Source organism: Euprymna scolopes, chromosome 46 (assembly GCF_053919585.1).
Source record: "Euprymna scolopes isolate OS-2025 chromosome 46, ASM5391958v1, whole genome shotgun sequence".
Classification (NCBI taxonomy): domain Eukaryota; kingdom Metazoa; phylum Mollusca; class Cephalopoda; order Sepiida; family Sepiolidae; genus Euprymna; species Euprymna scolopes.
In genome coordinates, this window is record NC_136527.1 from 94,753,554 (window position 1) to 94,777,780 (window position 24,227).

The 24,227-nt window shown below is 33.3% G+C and overlaps 1 protein-coding gene across 8 annotated transcripts in view; it reads left to right on the top strand.

Annotated features, from left to right (window-relative positions):
* LOC145270514 (uncharacterized) overlaps positions 1 to 24,227 on the top strand; it is a 107,661-nt gene that overhangs the window by 5,164 nt on the left and 78,270 nt on the right. For 6 of the 8 annotated variants that reach the window (XM_080126167.1, XM_080126171.1, XM_080126174.1 and 3 more), the window contains exon 2: positions 5,483 to 5,608. The exons of the other annotated variants lie outside the window; for them this stretch is intronic. In XM_080126167.1, the coding sequence (XP_079982293.1) occupies positions 5,483 to 5,608 (126 nt within the window). The remainder of the gene's footprint in view (positions 1 to 5,482; positions 5,609 to 24,227) is intronic. 8 annotated transcript variants of the gene reach the window in all.

Sequence of the window (24,227 nt, forward strand, 5' to 3'; positions counted from 1 at the left end):
TTTAAACAGATAGGTGAGTTTTATATAATAAACTAACGGGGGTACCCGGCGTTGCCCAGGTGTTTGGAGGTGTAAAAGAAAAGAAATTTTTTAGTAGGAAGGTAGGATTGAACCTCAAAGCCTTGACACAAAGGTGGAAATGAAAGGGAAAAGCCAGACACCTAACCGTCTTGGCCACGAGGGAAAGGAGCTGATAAGGACGTTAAGTGGATGTTTATGAAGCGAAATAAGCAGGTGCGAGGAAGTGGTGTGGTGTCTGACCTAGTTTTGGACTGCAAGTTAGACGATTCGCTTTTTGAAGCGGCGAGCTGGTAAAAGTCAGGCAAATTCAATACACATGTGACCCCTGTTCATAACTCTTATCATTTAGATGTGATATAAAAAGTTTTGAGAAGGAGTGAGCCGACCGATTGCTTCTCGGAAAAAAGCTTTTCGCGGACATACACAAAAAAGCGTACATACACACACACACACACATTTTCGCTTTTATATATATATATAATGTCGTTACTAAAAAAAATAAGATATGATTCTGTGAAACAAAAGGGGGCGCTTATTTTCCCCATTCACATAAAGATGTAAACTTATTGAAAAAAATATCTCCCACCCGTATTATTAAAAATTATTTATTTCTTTACCATTTTTTTCTAAATTTTTTTTTTCTTTTTTTTTTTTTTGAACGAATGAAGAAATCTTCAGTTTCCTTCAAAGATGAAAGGGTAAATTTTATACATTAAATTTTTCAAATCCCACTTTTTTTTTAGACGGCATTTCAGAATTCCAGCACTCTTAGAAGAACCAAAAATAAGACGCTGCCGTTCTGATTCCACTATACACATCCCTCCTTAATCCCCAGCTTTATATATATAATTATTTTTTACTATAATAATAAAATACCTACAGACACTAGTGTTTCATTCTTTCGGGAATCTTCAGTGCAGGGTGTCACGATTAACACCAGTCGAACGATTCAAACTCGGCAACACGAGACATCTCTGGCTCGATTAGCGAAGACCGTATCCATTCGGCTACCATTTACCGCGTGAAATAACGTTGAATTTAAATATTTTAATTTTTTAAATGTTCTTTACGTCAGTCAGACAGTGATCTAATCGTTATACGATGATCTATGCATAAGAGCTAAATTGACCAACTTTAATTCAACTGAAAGTGCTCAACGATAAGAAACAAATTTCTTTAAGGGGCTGTCATATATATATATATATATATATATATATGACAGTCCCTTAAAGAAATATATATATACTAGTAGTTCAGCCCAGCTTTGCTCGGGTGCTATGTACTGTTCATAACTTTTTAATATATATATATATATATATATATTAAAAAGTTTGACTGATATCCAGGTAACCTACATCTAAAATTTCAAGTGTTTGGACCCAAAATTGGCAGAGGAGTTTGGTAGAGTCTGCAAAGATCAACTCTTTCAGCTTTAACCTCTTGGCAGCCAAATTTTCACCCCAAAACTGATTAAAAAGCTTTCTGCATTGCTTTTAGTTTTTGAAACTTTCATATATATATATATATATATATATATATATATATATATATATATAAATTAAAAATTACAATTAAATTTACCAAAATGATCCAAGATGGTAAAATTAAAGTATAATATAAATATTAAAAAAATAATATTTATAAAGTTATCTCAGCCAGATGTAAAAGCTCGATAAAACCAAATAGGAGATAGAGCTTATAATACGAGCAAACAGTTAATAAAATATGTTAAAAAGCACTTTGAAATGAGTTAAAAACATATTTAATCTGAAAAGGAAACACTTGATAAGTGGATAGTCCTTAATCCACGGAGTTTCAAAGAAATACTTTCATTCTCATCAGAGGGTAGGAATTAGCAAAATGCAGGATCGGAGTTTGCATACAAAAGTATTTGATGAAACAACAAGTAAGTCAAAGATCTTACTTAAAAACAAAAAAGTGAAGCAGAGGGAATGTGGTGAAGAAAAAGGTGATTACACGTGAATGGATAGTCTGGTGGAAGATAAATAATCCAGTGACGGTACTGATCCCGCATTTTGCTAATTCCTACCCTCTGATGAGAATGAAAGTATTTCTTCGAAACTCCGCGGATTAATGACTATCCACTTATCAAGTGTTTCCTTTTCAGATTAAATATGTTTTTTAACTCTTTTTCAAAGTGTTTTTTAACATGTTTTATTAACTGTTTGCTCGTATATATATATATATATATATATGTGTGTATATGTATGTATATGCTTTTCTGAAAAGTAATGCGTTGGAAAGAAGGGTGAGGGATGATGTGGCTTCTAATTTTGAACTGTGACCGAACTTGATCGACTAAGCAATCTATCAATCCTACAACTTTTACTAAAAGAGTTATTTATCATTAGATTATGTGTATAAAACATTTATGCACTTGTGTCGTCGTCGTTCTTGTGGACCCAGGTAACTTAATTGTCTGTGGATATATATAATATATAGTGCCGTCAAAAAGAAAGTCCGCCCTTGTACTTTTTTCAAAAACTGGCAACTTATGCTAAATTTAATGTAACTGTTTAAACAACCTATACCTCACTATATTCTCCTTAAAAGTTACCTTCTATAATTTTACCTGTTCATATTTGACTTTTAATTGAAATATTCTAGTGTTCACGTCAATTTAAAAAAATAACTTCAATTTTTTTGCGGCTTGTATATATATATATACACTAGGTTTTTATAAAGGGAAACAACTCCTTCAAATTAAAAAGTGAATTATCGACTTTTCAACTGTATTTCAACAAATTATGATAAAATGATACTAAGGCGAAATTTTATATTAAAATTAAGTAAAATTAATGATAAATAATCCAATGACAATAAGGAATTAAAATTATGTAATAATAAATTTTATTAAAATTATGTAATAATAAATTTTATTAAAATACTAATAAAACTGAATTATATATGTATATAAAATTCAGATAAAATCAACAATTGGTATTACCGGAAATAGAACAAGTCGCGCATGCGTGGTTCCCCCTCTGGTGCTGCATGTGAGATGACGCCACACAAAAAATAATGAAGAAATGATGAATGTGAGAAGTGTGAAGGGTCAACGTTGTCTTCACATTTTCGCCAAGTTTCAGAAAAATCTAATGGATGGGGCAAAAGTTACCAGTTTTTGCAATCGTGGGGCATTTGTAGCTCCTTTTGAGCTCCTGGGAATGCCCAATCCCAGTGAAAATGGACAAACGGTGCAGTTTTATGCCTTAAGACATGTATATTTGAATTCAGCACCATGGAAAACTACTATATAGACATACATGTCAAGTTCTTGAGTAATATGAAAAAAAAAAGCTTCAAAAAGGTATGTTCCAGAGGAATGCAAACCAGAATTTTGCCAGGGTCATCCATACTGAATCTATGTTAAGAACAATGGCCTCCACATTTTGGCCAAGTTTCAGGAATGGGCCAAACGCTATGGGGCAAAAACTGTCATTTTTGGCCATTTTTTAATCTCTTTTGAGCCCCTGGAAACGCCGAATCCCAGTGTAAATGGATAACAGTGCAGTTTCAGGCCATAACACATGTATATTTGAGTTGACCACAGTGAAAAACCACTATATAATCAAACATATCAAGTTTTTGTTGAGAAATATGAAAAAAAGAGTCACAAAAAGAGGCTTTTTTAGCGCTGAATGTCCCCGGGGACACAAACCAGAAGTTTGTCGGGGTCACCCATACTGGATTTATATTAAGAACAATGGGTTCCACATTTTGTCCAAGTTTCATAAAAATCTAATGGATGGATCAAAAATTATGGGGCAAAAAGTTTTATTTTTGATCATTTTGGAGCATTTTTGACCTCTTTTGAGCTCCTTGGGACGCAACGGGAATTTTCGAAAACAAAAAAAATTATTTACTGTGCACATTTATTTAATGAAATGCAATTTGTGGCAAAATTTCAGGAATAACTAATGGACGGTTATCAGGCAATCGTCCGGACTAATGGAAGCACAGACGCCACTGAAAACATAGATTCCTCTTCAATAAACTCGGGGACCAAGATAGATATTTTTTGTGATTAGATTCATATAAAATTAAATAAATACATAGACATATGTTATATATATTACAATTATGAATATTATGACAGTAAACATATAGAGATTAATTATAAATAATAAATTAAGAAAATATAAAATAGAATATTTTTAATAGTATATATCAAAATTAATGCAATTTATTAATACGAATATTTAAATTTTAGTGACTTTACCGCCTTTAAAATGGCATAATAAAAGATAAAATAAAAAATAGCAACTTCTCTTCCAATTTTCGGATTTTAATCATGTCAAATCACACTTTGTTTTCATTTGACAGATTGATTGTTGCTTTTTCTTCCGATGAGTTAAGGGCAAAATAAATTCATTGATTGATATGATAATAAAGTGAATGATTCTGCGCTACGAAACAGTCAGCGTAATTAAAAGAATAAATTGTAAGATGGTCAAGTAATAGTGAATTTTCATGAGTCTACAAAAATTTTAAATCCCTGTATGAAAACATGTCTGGAAACTTTTTGAAGGCACCTCGTATAAAACGCTTCCGTTCAGTCTCGAAAGACAAAGGATAATTGTGAGGCAAGGGTTGCGCAATCTCCAGCCACACTTCTCGTTAATCAGCACTGCTTGAGTCCAGTGGCAAGGAGAAGAGCTAGATGATTGGAAGCAATGCCGAGATAAGCAGAGAGCACATACAGCACCTGGAAGTCCCAAATGGTTACCCATTTTAGTACTGACCAGACTAAACATTGCTTAACTTTTGTGATCTAACGGGTACCAGTGCGTCAACGTGATTAGGCGAAAACATTATTTAATGCGACAGCATTCCCCATTCCCCCCCCCCCTTTTTTTTTAATGGAGAGTAGATAATACAGTGGATGTGTTATCGGCAGCTCCAGTAACTCTCGCTTCTCCTATTTTGTCATTCAGTCCTCATTCAATGAGTGATTTTTCTGACAAAGGGTGAAGAAAAAGCTGCTTAAAGGTCGGTAGTACTTGGTGACCAGTAGTCTGAGATGTCAGCAACATCGGATTAAATTTTTTAAAATTACTTTTTTTTTTTTTTTTTTTTTTTGCATTGCATTTTGAGTAATAAAGCTATCCCTTCTTTTAGAAATCGGGGTGAAAAGTGATAACATACGTATGGACATGAAATTACCTTAGCGGATTATTGCGTAGATATTGCTAACCTTGTTCTAAATACCAGCATTAATGTAGTTTTGCATTTGTCAACGTGTTTCTGGTTTTGAGCATTTTTTCAAACTTTTTATTGCTTCAAAAATAATTTTTTTTTAAAAAATTGCGTAAAATGTTCATATGAAAATGGTCGCCACTGTTGTCTCTACCCCACTCACACGCCCAATTTATACCTTTGCCATAATGAAGCCCTTAACCATTCGTGCCCGTCTCTTCACTGATTCTGTTCCCTCTAGCACGAGCACGAACGTGATCACGAGCATAGCACCTACGAAGACAAGCAGGAAGACTGCACCAACGACACGGACGAGGAAATTGAAGCGGCGTTCCGTGCATGTGACAAAGGAGTTACGACGAAGAAGGTGAGTTGTGTTGGGGACGACACGTCGTCGGGACTAGGGAACCCATTTTGCTTTTTCAGCTAATACCTTTTTACCCAAAGGGGAGGTTTATTAATTTATTAATGCCTATTAATAAATTCATATTGACTTATATATACATATTAGCAAAAGTACCTGTCGTTGACTGGGTTCAATAATAACGTTAATATTTCAGTGCGCAGATCATGCGCGCATGCGCAACCGGATGTCGTAAACTGGAAAGTGAGTTACATACATCGTTACAAGGTCATTTGAGTTTTCTAATTATATAGATATATATATACTAGCAAAAGTACCCGTCGTTGAAAACAGCCTACAGAAAATCGACTCTGATTTATGAAAGTATGATAGGTTATGAAAAGGAAGGGTTGTAAAGAGATAGCTTCGAATTTGGAGGTATCAAAACCAAAGCAAAATATGATGAAAGTAAAAATAAAATAGATAGGCCCCATAATTAATCATACCATACCTGTTCACACTGAAACACTTATCACAATATTCTGTGGATCTATATTAAAAAACCTGGTTAAACTTTGTGACATATTTCCATTCTATGGATGTCAAGCGTGAACGAACACCCCATAATTTTATTATACCATATTTCTTCAAACTGAAACATAATTATCAAAGTATACTTACGCAGATAGATATGAAAAGACTTTATTAAAGTTTGTGCCTATTTTCATTCTATGGAGGCCAGGCGCGAACCCAGACCTCACAATTTCATTATACCATCCCTATTTAAGTTAAAACATACTTATCAAAGTATTCTTATGTACATCTATATCAAAAACACTTGTAAACGTTTTTTTGTAATTTTTAAATTTTTTATTTCCATACTTTGTGGACCAGGTGCGAACGCAGACCTCACAATTTTAATGAATCATTAATATGCCAGATCAAACATACTTATTCCTGTGTCTCGATACATCTTCTATCATTATATGTGATCAGTTTTCTATAATCGTCAAGCATATAGGAGCCTATTCGTGACCAGACACACACACACAGACAGACGTTCAGCTTTATATTATAGATATTAGCTTGGTGCAAAAATATTGTCTTTTTTTTTTTAAATGTGTAAAGTAAAACCGTACTGACTGGTATAACAAATCATAAACATGAAAGGAAATAGTTAAGAATAAAAATTCTTGAATAAAGAAAACTTGTAGAGAAAATCGTAACTTACTTAGCTATCATATATACGTGTTTCAATAGGGTCGATCGTGTTACAAAATAAAAAGAAAGAAAAATGCTAAAATGGCGACTCCCAGTTTGTTTTATGGTTGATGGTCGTTGTTACTATGCAAATAAAACAAGCGAATAAAACAAACGTGAAGCAAACAGGGGAACAAGTTGAAAGAAGGTGTGTAATATGTCTGTAGTGCGAATCAACTTGAAGAGAGTTGTGGAGTTGGAAGTTTTGAAAACAGAGTGTCGAGTTGTGGAGTTGGAAGTTTTGAAGACAGAGTGTTGAGTTGTGGAGCTGGAAGTTTTGACGACAGAGTGTCGAGTTGTGGAGTTGGAAGTTTTGATGACAGAGTGTCGAGTTGTGAGTTGGAAGTTTTGACGACAGAGTGTCGAGTTGTGGAGTTGGAAGTTTTGACAAGAGAGTGTGGAGTTGGAAGTTTTGACGACACAGTTTTTGCATTTAAAAAATTCTGTAAACTCAAAAGTGTAATAATCATAAAATAATAAAATACTAAAAACAAATAAAATTATCACTAATTGAAATTAATTTTTACTATTTAAGCTTCACTGCTTCAGCTTACATGCAAAAATAATATTGTTGATTTAAATTCTAATTGGAAATCAAATAATAACAATATTAATTAATAATATTAATAATAATATTAATTAATAATATTAATAACAATATTAATAATAATATTAATTAATAATATTAATTAATAATATTAATAATAATATTAATTAATAATATTAATAACAATATTAATTATAAAATGGTTATGGGTGTGATTGTTTGAATGCTCACATATCTTTTACCCAACCTCAAAGTTCCTGAGCCATTCTTTATAATTTACCAATTTGTGCCATTTTTTTTTTTTTTTTTTTTACTAATGAAGAGCAGCTCACTATTAGCATTTATTTATGTGAGAAATTCAGACCTTTATAGTTACGGATAATCTAATTTTGTTTTTGTTTTTTTTCACTTGTGGCTTTTTAGTTATGGATGATCTAATTTTTTTTCTTTTTCATTTGTGCCATTTTATACGATTTACCAATTTGTGCCATTTTTTACTAGTGAAGAACAGGTCACTATAAGCATTTATTTATGCAAGAAACTCAAACCTTTATAGTTAAGGATAATCTAAATTTTTTTTATTTTTAACTTATGCCATTTTTTTACAACGTACCAATTCATGCCATCTTTTACAAGTGAAGAACAGGTGGCTATAAGAATGTATTCATGCGAAAAACTCGTAACTTTTATAGTTACGGATGATTCAATATTTTTTATTTTTCATTTGTGCCATTTTTTTTTTTTTTTTTTTTTTTTTTTTTTTTTTTTAGAATTTAACAGTTCGTGCGATTTTTTAAAAGTGACATTACAGCACTGAAAAGGGAGGTGACAAAAAATGCAATAAAGTTAAACGATTAGAAATACTTACAAAAAAAATGGTGCTTTTTAACTGAAGATTCCTTGGTAAATTTGCTAAATAAAATTCTAATGTTAAGAAATGCATACTTTTTTATGTAGTGGTGAGAAAAAAAAATGGGTCCTTGTTCAATAAAATACTTAGGTGAAAATCACAATTCCAAATAATTTAACAGCAAAATTCTTTCATGTACTTATGAATTAATTAATATTATTAATATTATTATTAATATTATTAATTAATGTTATTATTAATATATATATCCATCAGGCAAACATGGGTATCTAAACCAAAAATTAAAACCCGCTAGATCAGGGAAAAGAAATCTCCAGAAAATCGCTAGATCAGGGAAAAGAAATCTCCAGAAAATCGCTAGATTTTTAACTTTCGTCAGTTCGTCAATCAAATTACATGGCCTTTTGGTCAAGATCAAAGTGTAGTATCTGTTCTTCTGATGCGGCACTTCCATTTCTCGTTCTCTTTCAGTGGAGGAGAAATCCTTCACGACTGAGACAATTTTTATTTTTGTACCTTTTCTCCACGTTAAAAAACGACCCTGGTGTCTAACTCTGTCCCGTGGGGAGGCATTGTAAATAGGTACCATTAATAACTGGGCAGAATAAGACTGGCTTATTTCCCCTGTTATACTTTTGCCATTATCAATTTGATAAAACGGAAAAAAAACAAGCGCTGTTGGTCATTCTTGATTAGAAATAATTTTTTAAAAATTCTATTCTACTCTAAACTAAAATCATTTTAGTCACCAAAATACCACATTTACACTAGTGGTCGTCCTACTACCAGATATTTTCAAAGAATCATAAAAAAAATACGATTTTAAACAAATTAAAGAAAAAAAAAAAAGAAATGGTTTAATTTATTATTGTATTTTTTTTTAAAATATATCTATATCTTATATAGTGCAAATATTACATACATCGTTACAAAGTCATTTGAGTTTTATAATTATATATGTATATATATATATATATATACTAGCAAAAGTACCCTTCGTTGAAAACAGCCTTCAGAAAATCGACTCTGATTTATGAAAGTATGATAGGTTATGAAAAGGAAGGTTGTAAAGAGATAGCTTCGAATTTGGGGGTATCAAAACCAAAGCAAAATATGATGAAAGTAAAAATAAAATAGATAAACCCCATAATTTATTATATCATACCTGTTCACACGGAAACACTGATCACAATATTCTGTGGATCTATATTAAAAAACCCTGTTAAACTTTGTGGCATATTTTCATTCTACTCTAAACTAAAATCATTTTAGTCACCACAATACCACATTTACACTAGTGGTCGTCCTACTACCAGATATTTTCAAAGAATCATAAAAATACGATTTTGAACAAATTAAAGAAAAAAAAAAAGAAATGGTTTAATTTATTATTGTATTTTTTTTTAAATATATCTATATCTTATATAGTGCAAATATTTTTCAATCTAATCGGTCCCACACTGTCAGCTAAGCTCCAACCCCTGTCCCATCGCTAACATGTTTTTTTTTAAATATATCTATATCTTATATAGTGCAAATATTTTTCAATTTCAATCGGTCCCACACTGTCAGCTAAGCTTCAACCCCTGTCCCATCGCTACAATGTTTTTTAAAAATATATCTATATCTTATATAGTGCAAATATTTTTCAATCTAATCGGTCCCACACTGTCAGCTAAGCTCCAACCCCTGTCCCATCGCTACAATGTTTTTTAAAAATATATCTATATCTTATATAGTGCAAATATTTTTCAATCTAATCGGTCCCACACTGTCAGCTAAGCTCCAACCCCTGTCCCATCGCTACAATGTTTTTTTAAAAATATATCTATATCTTATATAGTGCAAATATTTTTCAATCTAATCGGTCCCACACTGTCAGCTAAGCTCCAACCCCTGTCCCATCGCTACAATGTTTTTTAAAAATATATCTATATCTTATATAGTGCAAATATTTTTCAATCTAATCGGTCCCACACTGTCAGCTAAGCTCCAACCCCTGTCCCATCGCTACAATGTTTTTTAAAAATATATCTATATCTTATATAGTGCAAATATTTTTCAATCTAATCGGTCCCACACTGTCAGCTAAGCTCCAACCCCTGTCCCATCGCTAACATGTTTTTTTTTAAATATATCTATATCTTATATAGTGCAAATATTTTTCAATTTCAATCGGTCCCACACTGTCAGCTAAGCTTCAACCCCTGTCCCATCGCTAACATGTTTTTTAAAAATATATCTATATCTTATATAGTGCAAATATTTTTCAATCTAATCGGTCCCACACTGTCAGCTAAGCTCCAACCCCTGTCCCATCGCTACAATGTTTTTTAAAAATATATCTATATCTTATATAGTGCAAATATTTTTCAATCTAATCGATCCCACACTGTCAGCTAAGCTCCAACCCCTGTCCCATCGCTACAATGTTTTTTAAAAATATATCTATATCTTATATAGTGCAAATATTTTTCAATCTAATCGGTCCCACACTGTCAGCTAAGCTCCAACCCCTGTCCCATCGCTAACATGTTTTTTTTTAAATATATCTATATCTTATATAGTGCAAATATTTTTCAATTTCAATCGGTCCCACACTGTCAGCTAAGCTTCAACCCCTGTCCCATCGCTAACATGTTTTTTAAAAATATATCTATATCTTATATAGTGCAAATATTTTTCAATCTAATCGGTCCCACACTGTCAGCTAAGCTCCAACCCCTGTCCCATCGCTACAATGTTTTTTAAAAATATATCTATATCTTATATAGTGCAAATATTTTTCAATCTAATCGGTCCCACACTGTCAGCTAAGCTCCAACCCCTGTCCCATCGCTACAATGTTTTTTTAAAAATATATCTATATCTTATATAGTGCAAATATTTTTCAATCTAATCGGTCCCACACTGTCAGCTAAGCTCCAACCCCTGTCCCATCGCTACAATGTTTTTTTAAAAATATATCTATATCTTATATAGTGCAAATATTTTTCAATCTAATCGGTCCCACACTGTCAGCTAAGCTCCAACCTCTGTCCCATCGCTAACATGTTTGTTTTAAATATATCTATATCTTATATAGTGCAAATATTTTTCAATCTAATCGGTCCCACACTGTCAGCTAAGCTCCAACCTCTGTCCCATCGCTAACATGTTTGTTTTAAATATATCTATATCTTATATAGTGCAAATATTTTTCAATTTCAATCGGTCCCATACTGTCAGCTAAGCTCCAACCTCTGTCCCATCGCTAACATGTTTTTTTTTAAATATATCTATATCTTATATAGTGCAAATATTTTTCAATCTAATCGGTCCCACACTGTCAGCTAAGCTTCAACCCCTGTCCCATCGCTAACATGTTTTTTAAAAATATATCTATATCTTATATAGTGCAAATATTTTTCAATCTAATCGGTCCCACACTGTCAGCTAAGCTCCAACCCCTGTCCCATCGCTACAATGTTTTTTTAAAAATATATCTATATCTTATATAGTGCAAATATTTTTCAATCTAATCGGTCCCACACTGTCAGCTAAGCTCCAACCCCTGTCCCATCGCTAACATGTTTTTTTTTTAAATATATCTATATCTTATATAGTGCAAATATTTTTCAATTTCAATCGGTCCCATACTGTCAGCTAAGCTTCAACCCCTGTCCCATCGCTAACATGTTTTTTAAAAATATATCTATATCTTATATAGTGCAAATATTTTTCAATCTAATCGGTCCCACACTGTCAGCTAAGCTCCAACCCCTGTCCCATCGCTACAATGTTTTTTTAAAAATATATCTATATCTTATATAGTGCAAATATTTTTCAATCTAATCGGTTCCACACTGTCAGCTAAGCTCCAACCCCTGTCCCATCGCTACAATGTTTTTTAAAAATATATCTATATCTTATATAGTGCAAATATTTTTCAATCTAATCGGTCCCACACAGTCAGCTAAGCTCCAACCCTTGTCCCATCACTACAATGTTTTTTAAAAATATATCTATATCTTATATAGTGCAAATATTTTTCAATCTAATCGGTCCCACACTGTCAGCTAAGCTCCAACCCCTGTTCCATCGCTACAATGTTGCCTCTCTCTGTCTGTTTGACAAGTATTTTAATGAAATGTGCTCTGATGAGCTTGTTGCATTTGTGCCCCCTCGATATACATATCCCCCCAACAAACCTGCTTAGCAACAGAATCTCACCTCTTTACTGCTGAGGTTCCTAAATGCCAGAAACCTTTCTATTCTAATAGTTTCTTCCTTCGGACAGCTAGTCTTTGGAATTCCCTTCCTGCTACCAGTGTCCCTGACTGTGCTGATATGCAGAAGTTTAAATGTAATGTAAACCAACATATTGTTAATCTTTTCTAGGTATGGTCCTAAATAGTAGCCCTTACGTAAGTGGCCTTATTAGGGGTGAACATGAGTAAATTATATATATAATATATAGTAAATTATATATATAATATATAGTAAATTATATATATAATATATAGTAAATTATATACATAATATATAGTAAATTATATATATAATATATAGTAAATTATATATATAATATATAGTAAATTATATACATAATATATAGTAAATTATATATATAATATATAGTAAATTATATATATATATATATAATATATAGTAAATTATATATATATATATATATATATAAAATATATAGTAAATTATATATATATATAATATATAGTAAATTATATATATGTAAATTATATATATATATATATATATATATAAAATATATAGTAAATCATATATATGTAAATTATATATATGTAAATTATATATATATATATATATATATAAAATATATGTAAATTATATATATATATATATATATATAAAATATATGTAAATTATATATATATATATAAAATATATAGTAAATTATATATATGTAAATTATATATATATATATAAAATATATAGTAAATTGTATATATATATATATATATATATATATAAAATATATAGTAAATTATATATATATATATAAAATATATAGTAAATTATATATATATATAAAATATATAGTAAATTATATATATATATAAAATATATAGTAAATTATATATATATAAAATATATAGTAAATTATATATATATATATATAAAATATATAGTAAATTATATATAAATATAAAATATGTAGTAAATTATATATATATATATATATATATATATATATATATACTAATTAGTAGATATCCTTACAATATATCTTGTATAATAATTTAATTTGAATAATGGTCACAACACAGTTTTTCATTATTGATGGTTGGCAATGATACATTATAGTTTACAACGAAAAAAAAAGTGCAAAAAAAAAAATAGACAATCAATCACTTTCATCAAATCATAGCTGAGATTCAAAATGGCTGTAATTTTTTTTTTTTTTTATACTAGCATGGATACCCGGCGTTGCTCGGGTGGAGAGAGCTGGTATACCAAAGATCCACCAGCCCCCTAAAAAAATAAATAAATAAATAAATGACACAAGAAAGAACATAAGAATAAATTACATGAATATGTGTGTGTGTATATATATAGATATATACTAGCAAAAGTACTCGTCGTTGACTGGGTTAAAAAACAGCCTACAGAAAATGGACTCTAATTTATGAAAGTATGACAGGTTATGAAAAGGAAGGGTTGTAAAGAGATAGCTTCGAATTTGGGGGTATCAAAACCAAAGCAAAATATGATGAAAGTAAAAATAAAATAGATAGACCCCATAATTTATTATACCATACCTGTTCACACTGAAACACTTATCACAATATTCTGTGGATCTATATTAAAAAACCTGGTTAAACTTTGTGACATATTTCCATTCTATGGAGGTCAGACGCGAACGAACACCCCATAATTTTATTATACCATATTTCTTCAAACTGAAACATAATTATCAAAGTATACTTACGCAGATAGATATGAAAAGTCTTTAATTAAGTTTGTGCCTATTTCCATTCTATGGAGGCCAGGCGTGAACGCAAACTCCACAATTTTATTATACCATCCCTATTTAAGTTAAAACATACTTATCAAACTATTCTTATGTACATCCATATCAAAAACACTTGTAAACGTTTTTTTGTAATTTTTAAATTTTTTATTTCCATACTTTGTGGACCAGGCGCGTACGCAGATCCCACAATTTTAATGAACCACCGTTCTGCCAGATCAAACATACCCATTCCTGTGTCTTGATACATCTTCTATCATTATATGTAATCAGTTTTTTTTAAAATAGTCAACCATATAGGAGGCTATTCCTGACCAGACACACACACAGACATTCAGCTTTATATATATATATATATATATGATTGTACACACACACACACACGTCTTGATTCAATAAAGTTTCTTCAGTGTAAGTTTATCCATTATATCTTTGCTTTGTTCTGCCTTCTATAAACTTAAATTTCTTTTATTATATACATATGAAATAATGCTTTAAGCAAACCACATTAAATTCTTATCAAAAGTTATTCATTATAAATCCATTTCCACCCCTTTTTTGTTCTTTAATCATGATGATGTTTAATATTTATTTGTTTATTTGTTTTTTTGTTGTATTTTTATTTAACTAAAACCATTTAATATTTATTTGTTTGTTTGTTTGTTTTTGTTGTATTTTTATTTATTTAACTATTTTTATTTATTTAACTAAATTTTATTATTTTATTTAATTTATATTTGCAGCTGATCCGTCTGTATTGCTTCTCGTAGTTTTTTTTAAATTTGTTTTGCGGATGTGAAAAGGAAAAGACATTTTTGTTTCTTGTTATTTCTTTTTTAAGTATATATATAAAAAAAATTTGCTGCATCCATGTTTTTTTTGTTTGTTTTTTTTTCTTTTCTAAAAGCAAACTGGGTTCATTTTTTTATTTTTTTCACTGAAATATGCATGTTCCGAGGACTTAAATATTTTTAAAATCCTATTTTAATCTTAATTGAGACAGATCAAACAATGTTACTTCAAACTTAAGCATGACCGACAAACCCATGTATGGAGTATTGTTGTCACATTTGGGTTGGTGCATCTGCTACTAATCTCTCTGACTGACTTCTTCCTTGGTTGGCATTTGTTTTTATTTACAAAAAAAAATTAGATAGGAATTTCGTTTTTCCATGCCGCATTCCACTGGCCCTTATTAAATTCGTCCAAGGCCAAATTTCAATATGACTATCTTCAAAACTTGTCAGTTGAAGAATGTTGATTTCAAAGCTTCTGTACATTTTTTTCCAATTGTCATGACTTTTTGATGACAGTTATTGGTTTGAACATTTGTCAACAATATTTGCATGTGTGTACCTAGCTCCATATGCATGTGTGCACCCAGCAATAATTCCAGCGTTGCCCAAATTCTATTCAACAATGTGACACGTCAATTCCGGTCACCTGTTCGGATACTTTCCTGTGCAACTTGACCAGGCCACAGTTCGACATGTCAAAACATGGCTTCACATCTCTTGTCCACACAACTCTAGCTAGATAAATAGTTGTATAGACAGACAAATACATAGATAATAAGATAAACAAATAGATAGACAGATGAACAGATAATTTACTGCTTCTGCCTCACTGCTCTATAACAGTTTGTTGATATAGTACTGAGGTAAAATATCAGCTCAACTCCCTAAAATAGAAATCGTCTTCATGAAGACTGGGTTGGCCCTGAAAAGAACATGTATAACAAAAAGTTATTGTTTGTAGACATTGTTTGTCCTGAAAAGGACAGATAAGATGGAGGTGTTTGCTCAGGGAAGCAGAGCGTTGGTTACTAGCCAAGAGCGATGAGCAGGATGCATTTTCAGAGTTGTATGGCGTCTGGCTGTCCTTCCTTTCTCCTTTTGCAGATGTAACGTAATCCACACGTTTACACATGCATTAAAATGTAGACATCCAGGACCCAACGCATTGTAGACTCAGTCGCAAAAGAGACAAAGAATAGGAAAAAACTTCAGCTCACTGTTTCAGGTTTAAAGAAAAGACCTTTATTCTTCATTCTCCCACCACGCGTGACTTCTCATTACGGCTGTGACATCACCCACGTCTCTAACATGATCGTCTTCTCTAACAAGCTCGTCGGTCTGTGCACGCATTCTTTTTATGATCTTTTTATTCCCTATTCCCCATTCTCCTTCCACGAGGGCGGTCCTGGATATGACCTTAAACTATATCCAATGGTGAGGCCCCAACTTGCGGGCTTTGGGGAGTGTGGATCAACTCCTTAATTGCCATTGCTCTGGTTTTACATTCACTTATCCCTCCCCAATCCTTACACATGTTTGGTGGCATCAGGCGCTTCTGTTTTTTTTTTCTAAAAAGAAAAAAAAAAATTTTCTAAAAAGAAAAAAAAAAATTCATGATGCTGACCATCTTATAATTTATTCCTTTAATTCAGTTGACTTATACAATTCTTGACAGTATCTATTTCGTAGCGCAAAATCAATCACTTTATTATTATATCAATCAGTGAATCTATTATACCCTTAACTCATCAGAAGAAATATGCAGGGTGACCCAAAAAACAAAAAAAAAACAAAAGCTAAATGGAGGCCATCTAGAACATATGCTGTAGGACGGAGAAAAAAAGGCCAAAGACCTTTGGTCCATCATCAACATTTTGATGATGGACCAAGAACCAAATGTGTTATTTAAAAAAAAAAAATTGTATCGATAGGTTTGGATTGGTTAACATTCTAGCTAGGTTCATCACTCTCGTTCATATATATATATATATATATATATATATATATGTCTGATGAATCCTAACATGGATGAAACTCGGAATATTCTGTGTAGCTTAATCGCCATATATATATATATATATATGGCGATTAAGCTACACAGAATAATATATATATATATATATATATATTATATATGGTGATTAAGCTACACAGAATATTCTGCGTCTCATCCACGTTAGGATTCATCAGGTTTCGTGGATGAAACGTGGAATATTCTGTGTAGCTTAATCGCCATATATATTTTATAACTTACTACCTAGCTCTACGGTCCTGGATATGACCTTAAACTATATCCAGTAGTGAGGTCCTAGCTTGCGGGCCTTGGAGAATGTGGAGCCATCCTTTAATTGCCATTGCTCCCAGGTCCACTCTTACCCAGAGTGGTAGTACCTGTTAGGGTCCCAACTATAGGTTAAATAGAAACCGACTTGAAAAAAAAAAACATATATTCTATTAAAAAATTTTCTTCCGGATCACTGGGTTCAGCATTAAATAACCTGAAAAGGGTTGATATAAAACAAAAATAACCAACCAACCAACCCTCCATGCGTGACTTCTCATTACGACTGTGACGTCACCCTCATGTAGGCAATGGGTTTATACAGTTATCTGTGTTCCTATCCAGATGGGACTCTTTTTCGGGAACTAAACTTTAAAAAACCAACTGGGTACCTAACTATACTCGCGTATGGGGGTGAGGAAGGTTGAATGCAAACTGACCAATGGGCAGTCTAATATATGGATGCATGGACACATCAAATAAACAAGAAAAATAAATTTAAATGAGGTTTATTTCATTAATTGGTACTAATTTCTTTATCTGATTCGGAGGGGGGAAATGTTTTCTCCTTTTTTTTTTTTTGTTTTTTTATTATATTTTGCATGTTTTTATTTTATTTTAATTTTGTCTTGTTTTGTTTTTATTTATTTAGGTGACATTTTCCTGAATTGTGTATATATATATATATATATATATATATATATATATATATATATATATATATATATATACACTCGTAGCTGAATTGTTGTTCATATTAATATATATATATATATATAGAGAGAGAGAGAGTAATTTATAAAATATATATGGCGATTAAGCTACACTGAATATTCCGCGTTTCATCCACTCTAGGACTCTTCAGGCTTATGCGCCTAGAGTGGATGAAACGCGGAATATTCAGTGTAGCTTAATCGCCATATATATTTTATAACTTACTAACTAGCTCTACGTACGTATTGAGCACTTTTGAAGTAAATACTTAAAGTTTACGCATAAATTTATACTTTTGTATATTAAGTTTATGTGAGTAAATGAAGTAGCTATATATATATATATATATGCTTGTAGCTAAATTGTTGTTCATATTAATATATATATATGTATATATATATATGTGTGTATATATATATATATATATATATATATATATATATATATATATATAAATGCATAACAATTTAGCTATATTCCAAGAGTCAAGGTTTTATTTATTTTAGCAATCGGCTCTTTAAAATTTCAGTACATTTTACAGACTGGCATCGTTTACGTAGAACAACAAATATTTTTATGTCAATATTGAATTTTTTCTTATGTATACTCATAAAAAAAAAACCTGGCAATTTTTCTTAGAAATAAGCATGACCATATAATGTTGAAAATGAAGCAAACAGAAGAACTGTTTATTTGTCATTTTTGTTATTGCTGAAATTGAAAGAATTGATTGTTAAGATAAATAAAATCTTGGATGCTGAATTTATATCATTTTTATTTTGTTGTATTTATGTTTTATGTTAAAAAATTCCAAATTCATATAATTTAAATTAAATTTTATGTTTTAATTTTGTTTTCAACTTTTTTTTTGTTTGTATCAAATAGTGTTGAAATGTCTTGTATCCATTTTTTTTTTTTTTACACACGCCTAAAGAACTATTAGCAGCACGACTTATTTCTTACTAGCGGGGGTATCCGGCATTGCCCGGGTGGGGGGTGTAAAATAACAGTAGGAAGACCGGGTAAAGAGAGGTGTTAAAAAAAAAAGTGGTTGTAGGAAGGCAGGCTCGAACCCTTGACGCGAAGATGGAAAAGAAAGTGATAGAAAACCTGACGTCTTACCACTATTCCATGACGCGACCAGAAGCTCGGAACGTTAAAATTAGGCAAAGTCAATCCAACCGATGCACCGACTTGCAAAAATGGCTCGCAAAAAATCAACCCCTCCTTGTACAAAACTGGCCAGTTGAGGGTGAAGGGATTAATGTTTTTGGCCAATTTTTCAATATTTGTCGTCCGAGACGTTAAACTTTAAAATGATACCAATCTTGTCAGGATCAGTTGCCTTTGTCGAAAGTTTTTGTGAGACATGATGATTGCAACGTCTTGTCAGACGAGTGCCACTCCCTCAGACACTTAAAGTCCATGATCCCAAAAATGATTTCCATCGCCACAAGACTATTTTAATAGACAAATGCCTGAGGGAGTATCTATACACAGATGATGTTACAGAGTCTCAGCTTTGTACGACAGCTAAGTCTCTCTCTTGGTTCAAAATGTTGAGACCCAGCAACAAGCAAGAGCAAGATAGCCAGCAACAAGTTAAACTGCAGACCAGCTTAATGCGGGTACTGGTCTCCCGCTTTATGGTTTTTTAAATCAGAGATTTACTTCTCCTAGAAAGGTTGCCTTCACCACGGCTTACGGTAGCCCTCTCCACCGCAACACACACATACACACACACGGTGCTAGTTGGCCGTTGACCCTGAAAAAGGGTTCATTCGCCCTTTGGAAGACATACGAACATATATACATACATTTAAACAGACAGGTGAGATTTATATAATTCACTAGCGGGGATACCCAGCGTTGCCCGGGTGTTTGGAGGTGTAAAAGAAAATAAAATGTTTAGGTAGGTAGGCAGGCTCGAACCTGAACCCTTGAGGTTTATAGGCTGATGACTTCCCACCATGTTACGATGACAGCAAAGTAAGGATGTGTGAAATAAAATCATTATAAGTGATGTGACAAAAGGTGCGTGAATGGAATGTGACAGGTGCATGTGGAATTTAATTCCACACTTAATTTTACTGCGGGATAGTTCTTTTGGGTTTGTTTTTTTTTTTACTTTGTCTGGTTTTGTTTTCCCAATGTGTTGAGGAAAATCAGCCCCCCCCCCTTTATTAGGGGAGTGACCAAATGAAAGCAATTGTCTGACATGACGGTGAAAACCGACATTGACCAAACGTCCATCGCCTTCTGGACGTTCCCGGCCCGTGGACCAAGAACTGCTCATTAGTTTCACAGCAGTTTTGCTTTTATATGAAAAAGTCGAATCAACACGTGAGAAGTCGAAATAGCAATAATTTTATAAAAGTCGACGTAAATAAATCTAGCCATGACGCACATTCGCAATCCGTACATATTATGATCTACACGGTTTATAAGAAGTTCTAAGCGATGGTAAAGCCCCGCCCGAGAACCAGCCTTTCTTGGACATACAAAAACTCTTGCGCGCGTTTTGCCTTTTATATATATGGACTAGCAGGGGGTACCCGGCATTGTCCGGGTGTTTGGAGGTGTGCGTGTTTTTGGGTAAATCAAAACAAAAATCGTTGCACGGGTGTTTGTTTTAAAAAAAAAAAAAAGTTTTGGTAGATATGTAGGAAGGATTGAACCCGAAGCCTTGACGCTCAGTTGGAAAATAATAAAGTGTGGAAAAAAAAAAAAAACGTGCGACATGTTTGAATTGGCAGGTGCCCGTCCTTGACGATAATGAGGTCAACTTTCAGTGCGGGGCAGTATTTTATTAACTGTGGGTTTGTTCGCTTCTTTTTTATACGAAAAAAGCCTAATCCACATGCGGCGATCGAAAAATGTTGAATAATTAACTTTTCAAAGCCGGATAAATTAAATAGACAGGCGACCCCTGTTGTTAACTCGTAGATATTATAATTTTGATGTGATATAAAAAGTTTTAAGAGCTGACCGATCGCTTCTCGGAAAAAAGCCTATCTCGGACATACACGAAAACGCACGCACACACACACACACAAACATTTTCGCTTCTATATATATATAGATCACCACCCTTTTTTCAAATAAATATAACAGAATATTATCGAAAAAGCTGAAATATTTGGAAACAGAAGTAAATGGTTACTTTTTTTTATTTAAAAATAAACACATTTACAGGGTGGAACGATAAAATTGTCGTTCTAAATAAAACAACACTACAGCTTTATTTAAAAACTTTTATTGAAAAAAAATCAATTCAGGTGACTTACTTGTGTAGTAGAGCTGACATCTATTCAATGTAGCTGCCTTCAGCCTCAATCACCGCCTCAGTACATGCCTTTTCCACATACGCCTACGGGATCTCAGTGAATGGCGCCGATCAGGCTGGCTTTTATGTTATGGGAAGTCATGTTGGTGATGTTCTCGACATATGACTAAACAAAGTAGTCCAGCGGGTTCAGGTTGAGGAGGAGGAGGAGGACGGACAGTGGGAGAAGGGTACAAAGTCGTAGTACTCCTTCTTTGAACTTGTGGGCTGGTGCCAAGCCTTGCTGCCACACCCAGGGTCTGTCTGTGGCCTTCTGATTGCACCAGGGGATCACCGCACTCTTTAACACATCCAGTTACACTTTGGTGTTGACTTTCAAGCCAACTTCGAAGATGTGAGGTGGCATAATGTGACCCTTGCTTGAAACCACACCAAAAACAATAACCGTGGCCAAAAACTTTGTTTCCATCACCCTAGGAATGTCCCTATTATTCGTGGCAATCAAGCTATGCATTTTGAGGGTGCTGGCAATGGTCCTGTTGTCATAACTTGGATCAGTAGAGAGCATAAGTTGTACAGCGGCACATCTCCAATCTCGCTCGTCGAACATTGCGTCATTTTCAAACAGAAATGGAATCATGTCATCTTTTCTGGGGTAACAATTTTATTGTTCAATTCTGTAATAGTTTCCATAAGAGAGTATAACTAACACCTTCTCTTTCTCAGAGTGAGATAATAGTGTCCATATTTGCATTTTCTTGGTTGGGTCTTTCCTCTAGCTGATATCTTTTTTTTTTTATTATTACATTTTCACCCCAAACAAGGCACATTGCCACTTTGGTGTAGGGGGCTACTATCAGGGGAAACATCTACTGGGGTACTATGTAGGGATTAGGGCAGCGAGATGTTGGTTCACGTTGCACTTGAACTTATGCATGTCAGTACAGTTGGGGAAGCAGTGACCTGGAATGGAATTCCAAAGTCTAGCAGTTCTGGGGAAGAAACTACTGGAGTAGAAAGATCTTTTACATCTAGGGATCTCTACAGTGTGGGGGTGGGATTTAGCAGCTTGTCGGGTTTGTCGAGGGTGTTCACGTCGTGGGGGCACAAGTGCTTGCAGTTCTTCAGAGCATTCACCATTATAATACTTGTAGAACAGGCAGAGGGATGCAACGTTTCGACGATGGGACAGTTTGTAACCTGCATGCATATATTCTGGCAAGAGATGCGTTCTTGCTGGTCTTGAAGTGTCCAAGCTGTCGAACTATAGGACACGACAGATTTCATTTTGATCCCCAAAATGTTTGTCTTAGGGGAGGCAGGACTTCCAGATGGTATCCTTGCCTTTGAGGATTTTGATATCTTTTTGCTGACTGGATATTAGTGCCGAGATATACAAACCCGACAAGCAGCTAAATCCCACCCCTTCACAGTAGAGATCCTCAGATGTAAGAAAACCTTCTACTCCAATAGTTTCTTCCCCAGAACTGCTAGACTTTGAAACTTCCTTCCGGGATTCTGCTTTCCCAACTGTACTGACATGCAGAAGTTCAAATATAATGTGAACAGACATCTTGCTACTCATCTCCCTTCATAATATCCCTGCAACTTATGTCCCCAATAGTAGCCCTCTACTTCGAAGTGGCACTGTGCCTTGTTTGGGGTGAAAATTGAATAAAAACAAAAATGTTTCTCTTAGGGGAGGAATGTGAAAAAAATAAACGTTACGTCTTTGCTGTTGTGGCCATCGCCAAACTGGAAGTGGCAAAGGTTTAAATTAAGGCTAGTCAATCGAAAAGAGGAAATGACTTTCGAAAATATCAGTGAAAAATGCGCCCCCTCCTTGTAGAAAAAGTACCCAGTTGAGGGTGAAGGAATTAATGTTTTTTGCCAATTTTTCGATATTTGGCATCAGAAGGTTCGAGCTTCAAAACGATATCGATCTTGTGAAAATCCATCGCCTCTGTCAAAAATTTTTTTTTTTTTTACATGGAGGTCACCACTTATCAAGGCCCAAGGGCCACTCGGAGATAAGGGTTATTGTGTGTACAGTAATCAATGGGATAATATCGTAGTAATAGTTAGTATTGGAGATTTGATAAAGTGTCATTACTTAAGGGGGCGGTTCATCAAGAATTTGTTTATGTTGGACTATGTTGAAGTCGGGAGGGAAACAGGCAAGCGGAACAGAGTTCCACAGGCGTGCACTTCTAAGAAAGAAGCTTTGTTCATGGAATCTTCATTTTGATTTAGGCACAGATAGGGAGTGGGGAAAATTGACGGTGGTTTCAGCTAGTCGGGATTTTTTTTAAAAAGATTGGCGAGGGGGGACCAGAGAATGGAACTCAGATGAGCACTTGCCATGGAAATAATGATAGAACAACGACTGGCTCGCTACGTCTCTCCTGTGGGAAAGAGGTTGCAGGGAAGAGAAAAGGGCATCCCCCACCAAGCCATGAAGTCTATTTTGTACTCTGTCAGACAAACATACATACAGACAGACAGGTGAGATTTATATAATAGAAGATGTTTTAAATAAATTAAAACTACACTGTACAACAAATTTCAGGCTTAAAAAAAAAGTACATGCCAAATAAGACCTGTATCTTCATACTAAATCTAACCTTTATTTTTCTAGATTATCTTTATTTCGGAACATGTACCATTGGTTACACAGAATTGTCAGTTCAAACAATATTTGTCCTCTTAGCCCTGTTGAGCATCATACTTCCTTTTTAATATTCCAACAGTAATCTGCCAACATGCCAGGCTTCCACTTTCCTTAAAACATTTCTCCATCACTGAAATATCATGATGGAATCTCTCACCATGTTTATCACTCACAACACTAAGATTCTCAGCAAAATTCTTGAAAGTGACAATTTTACAAAAAAA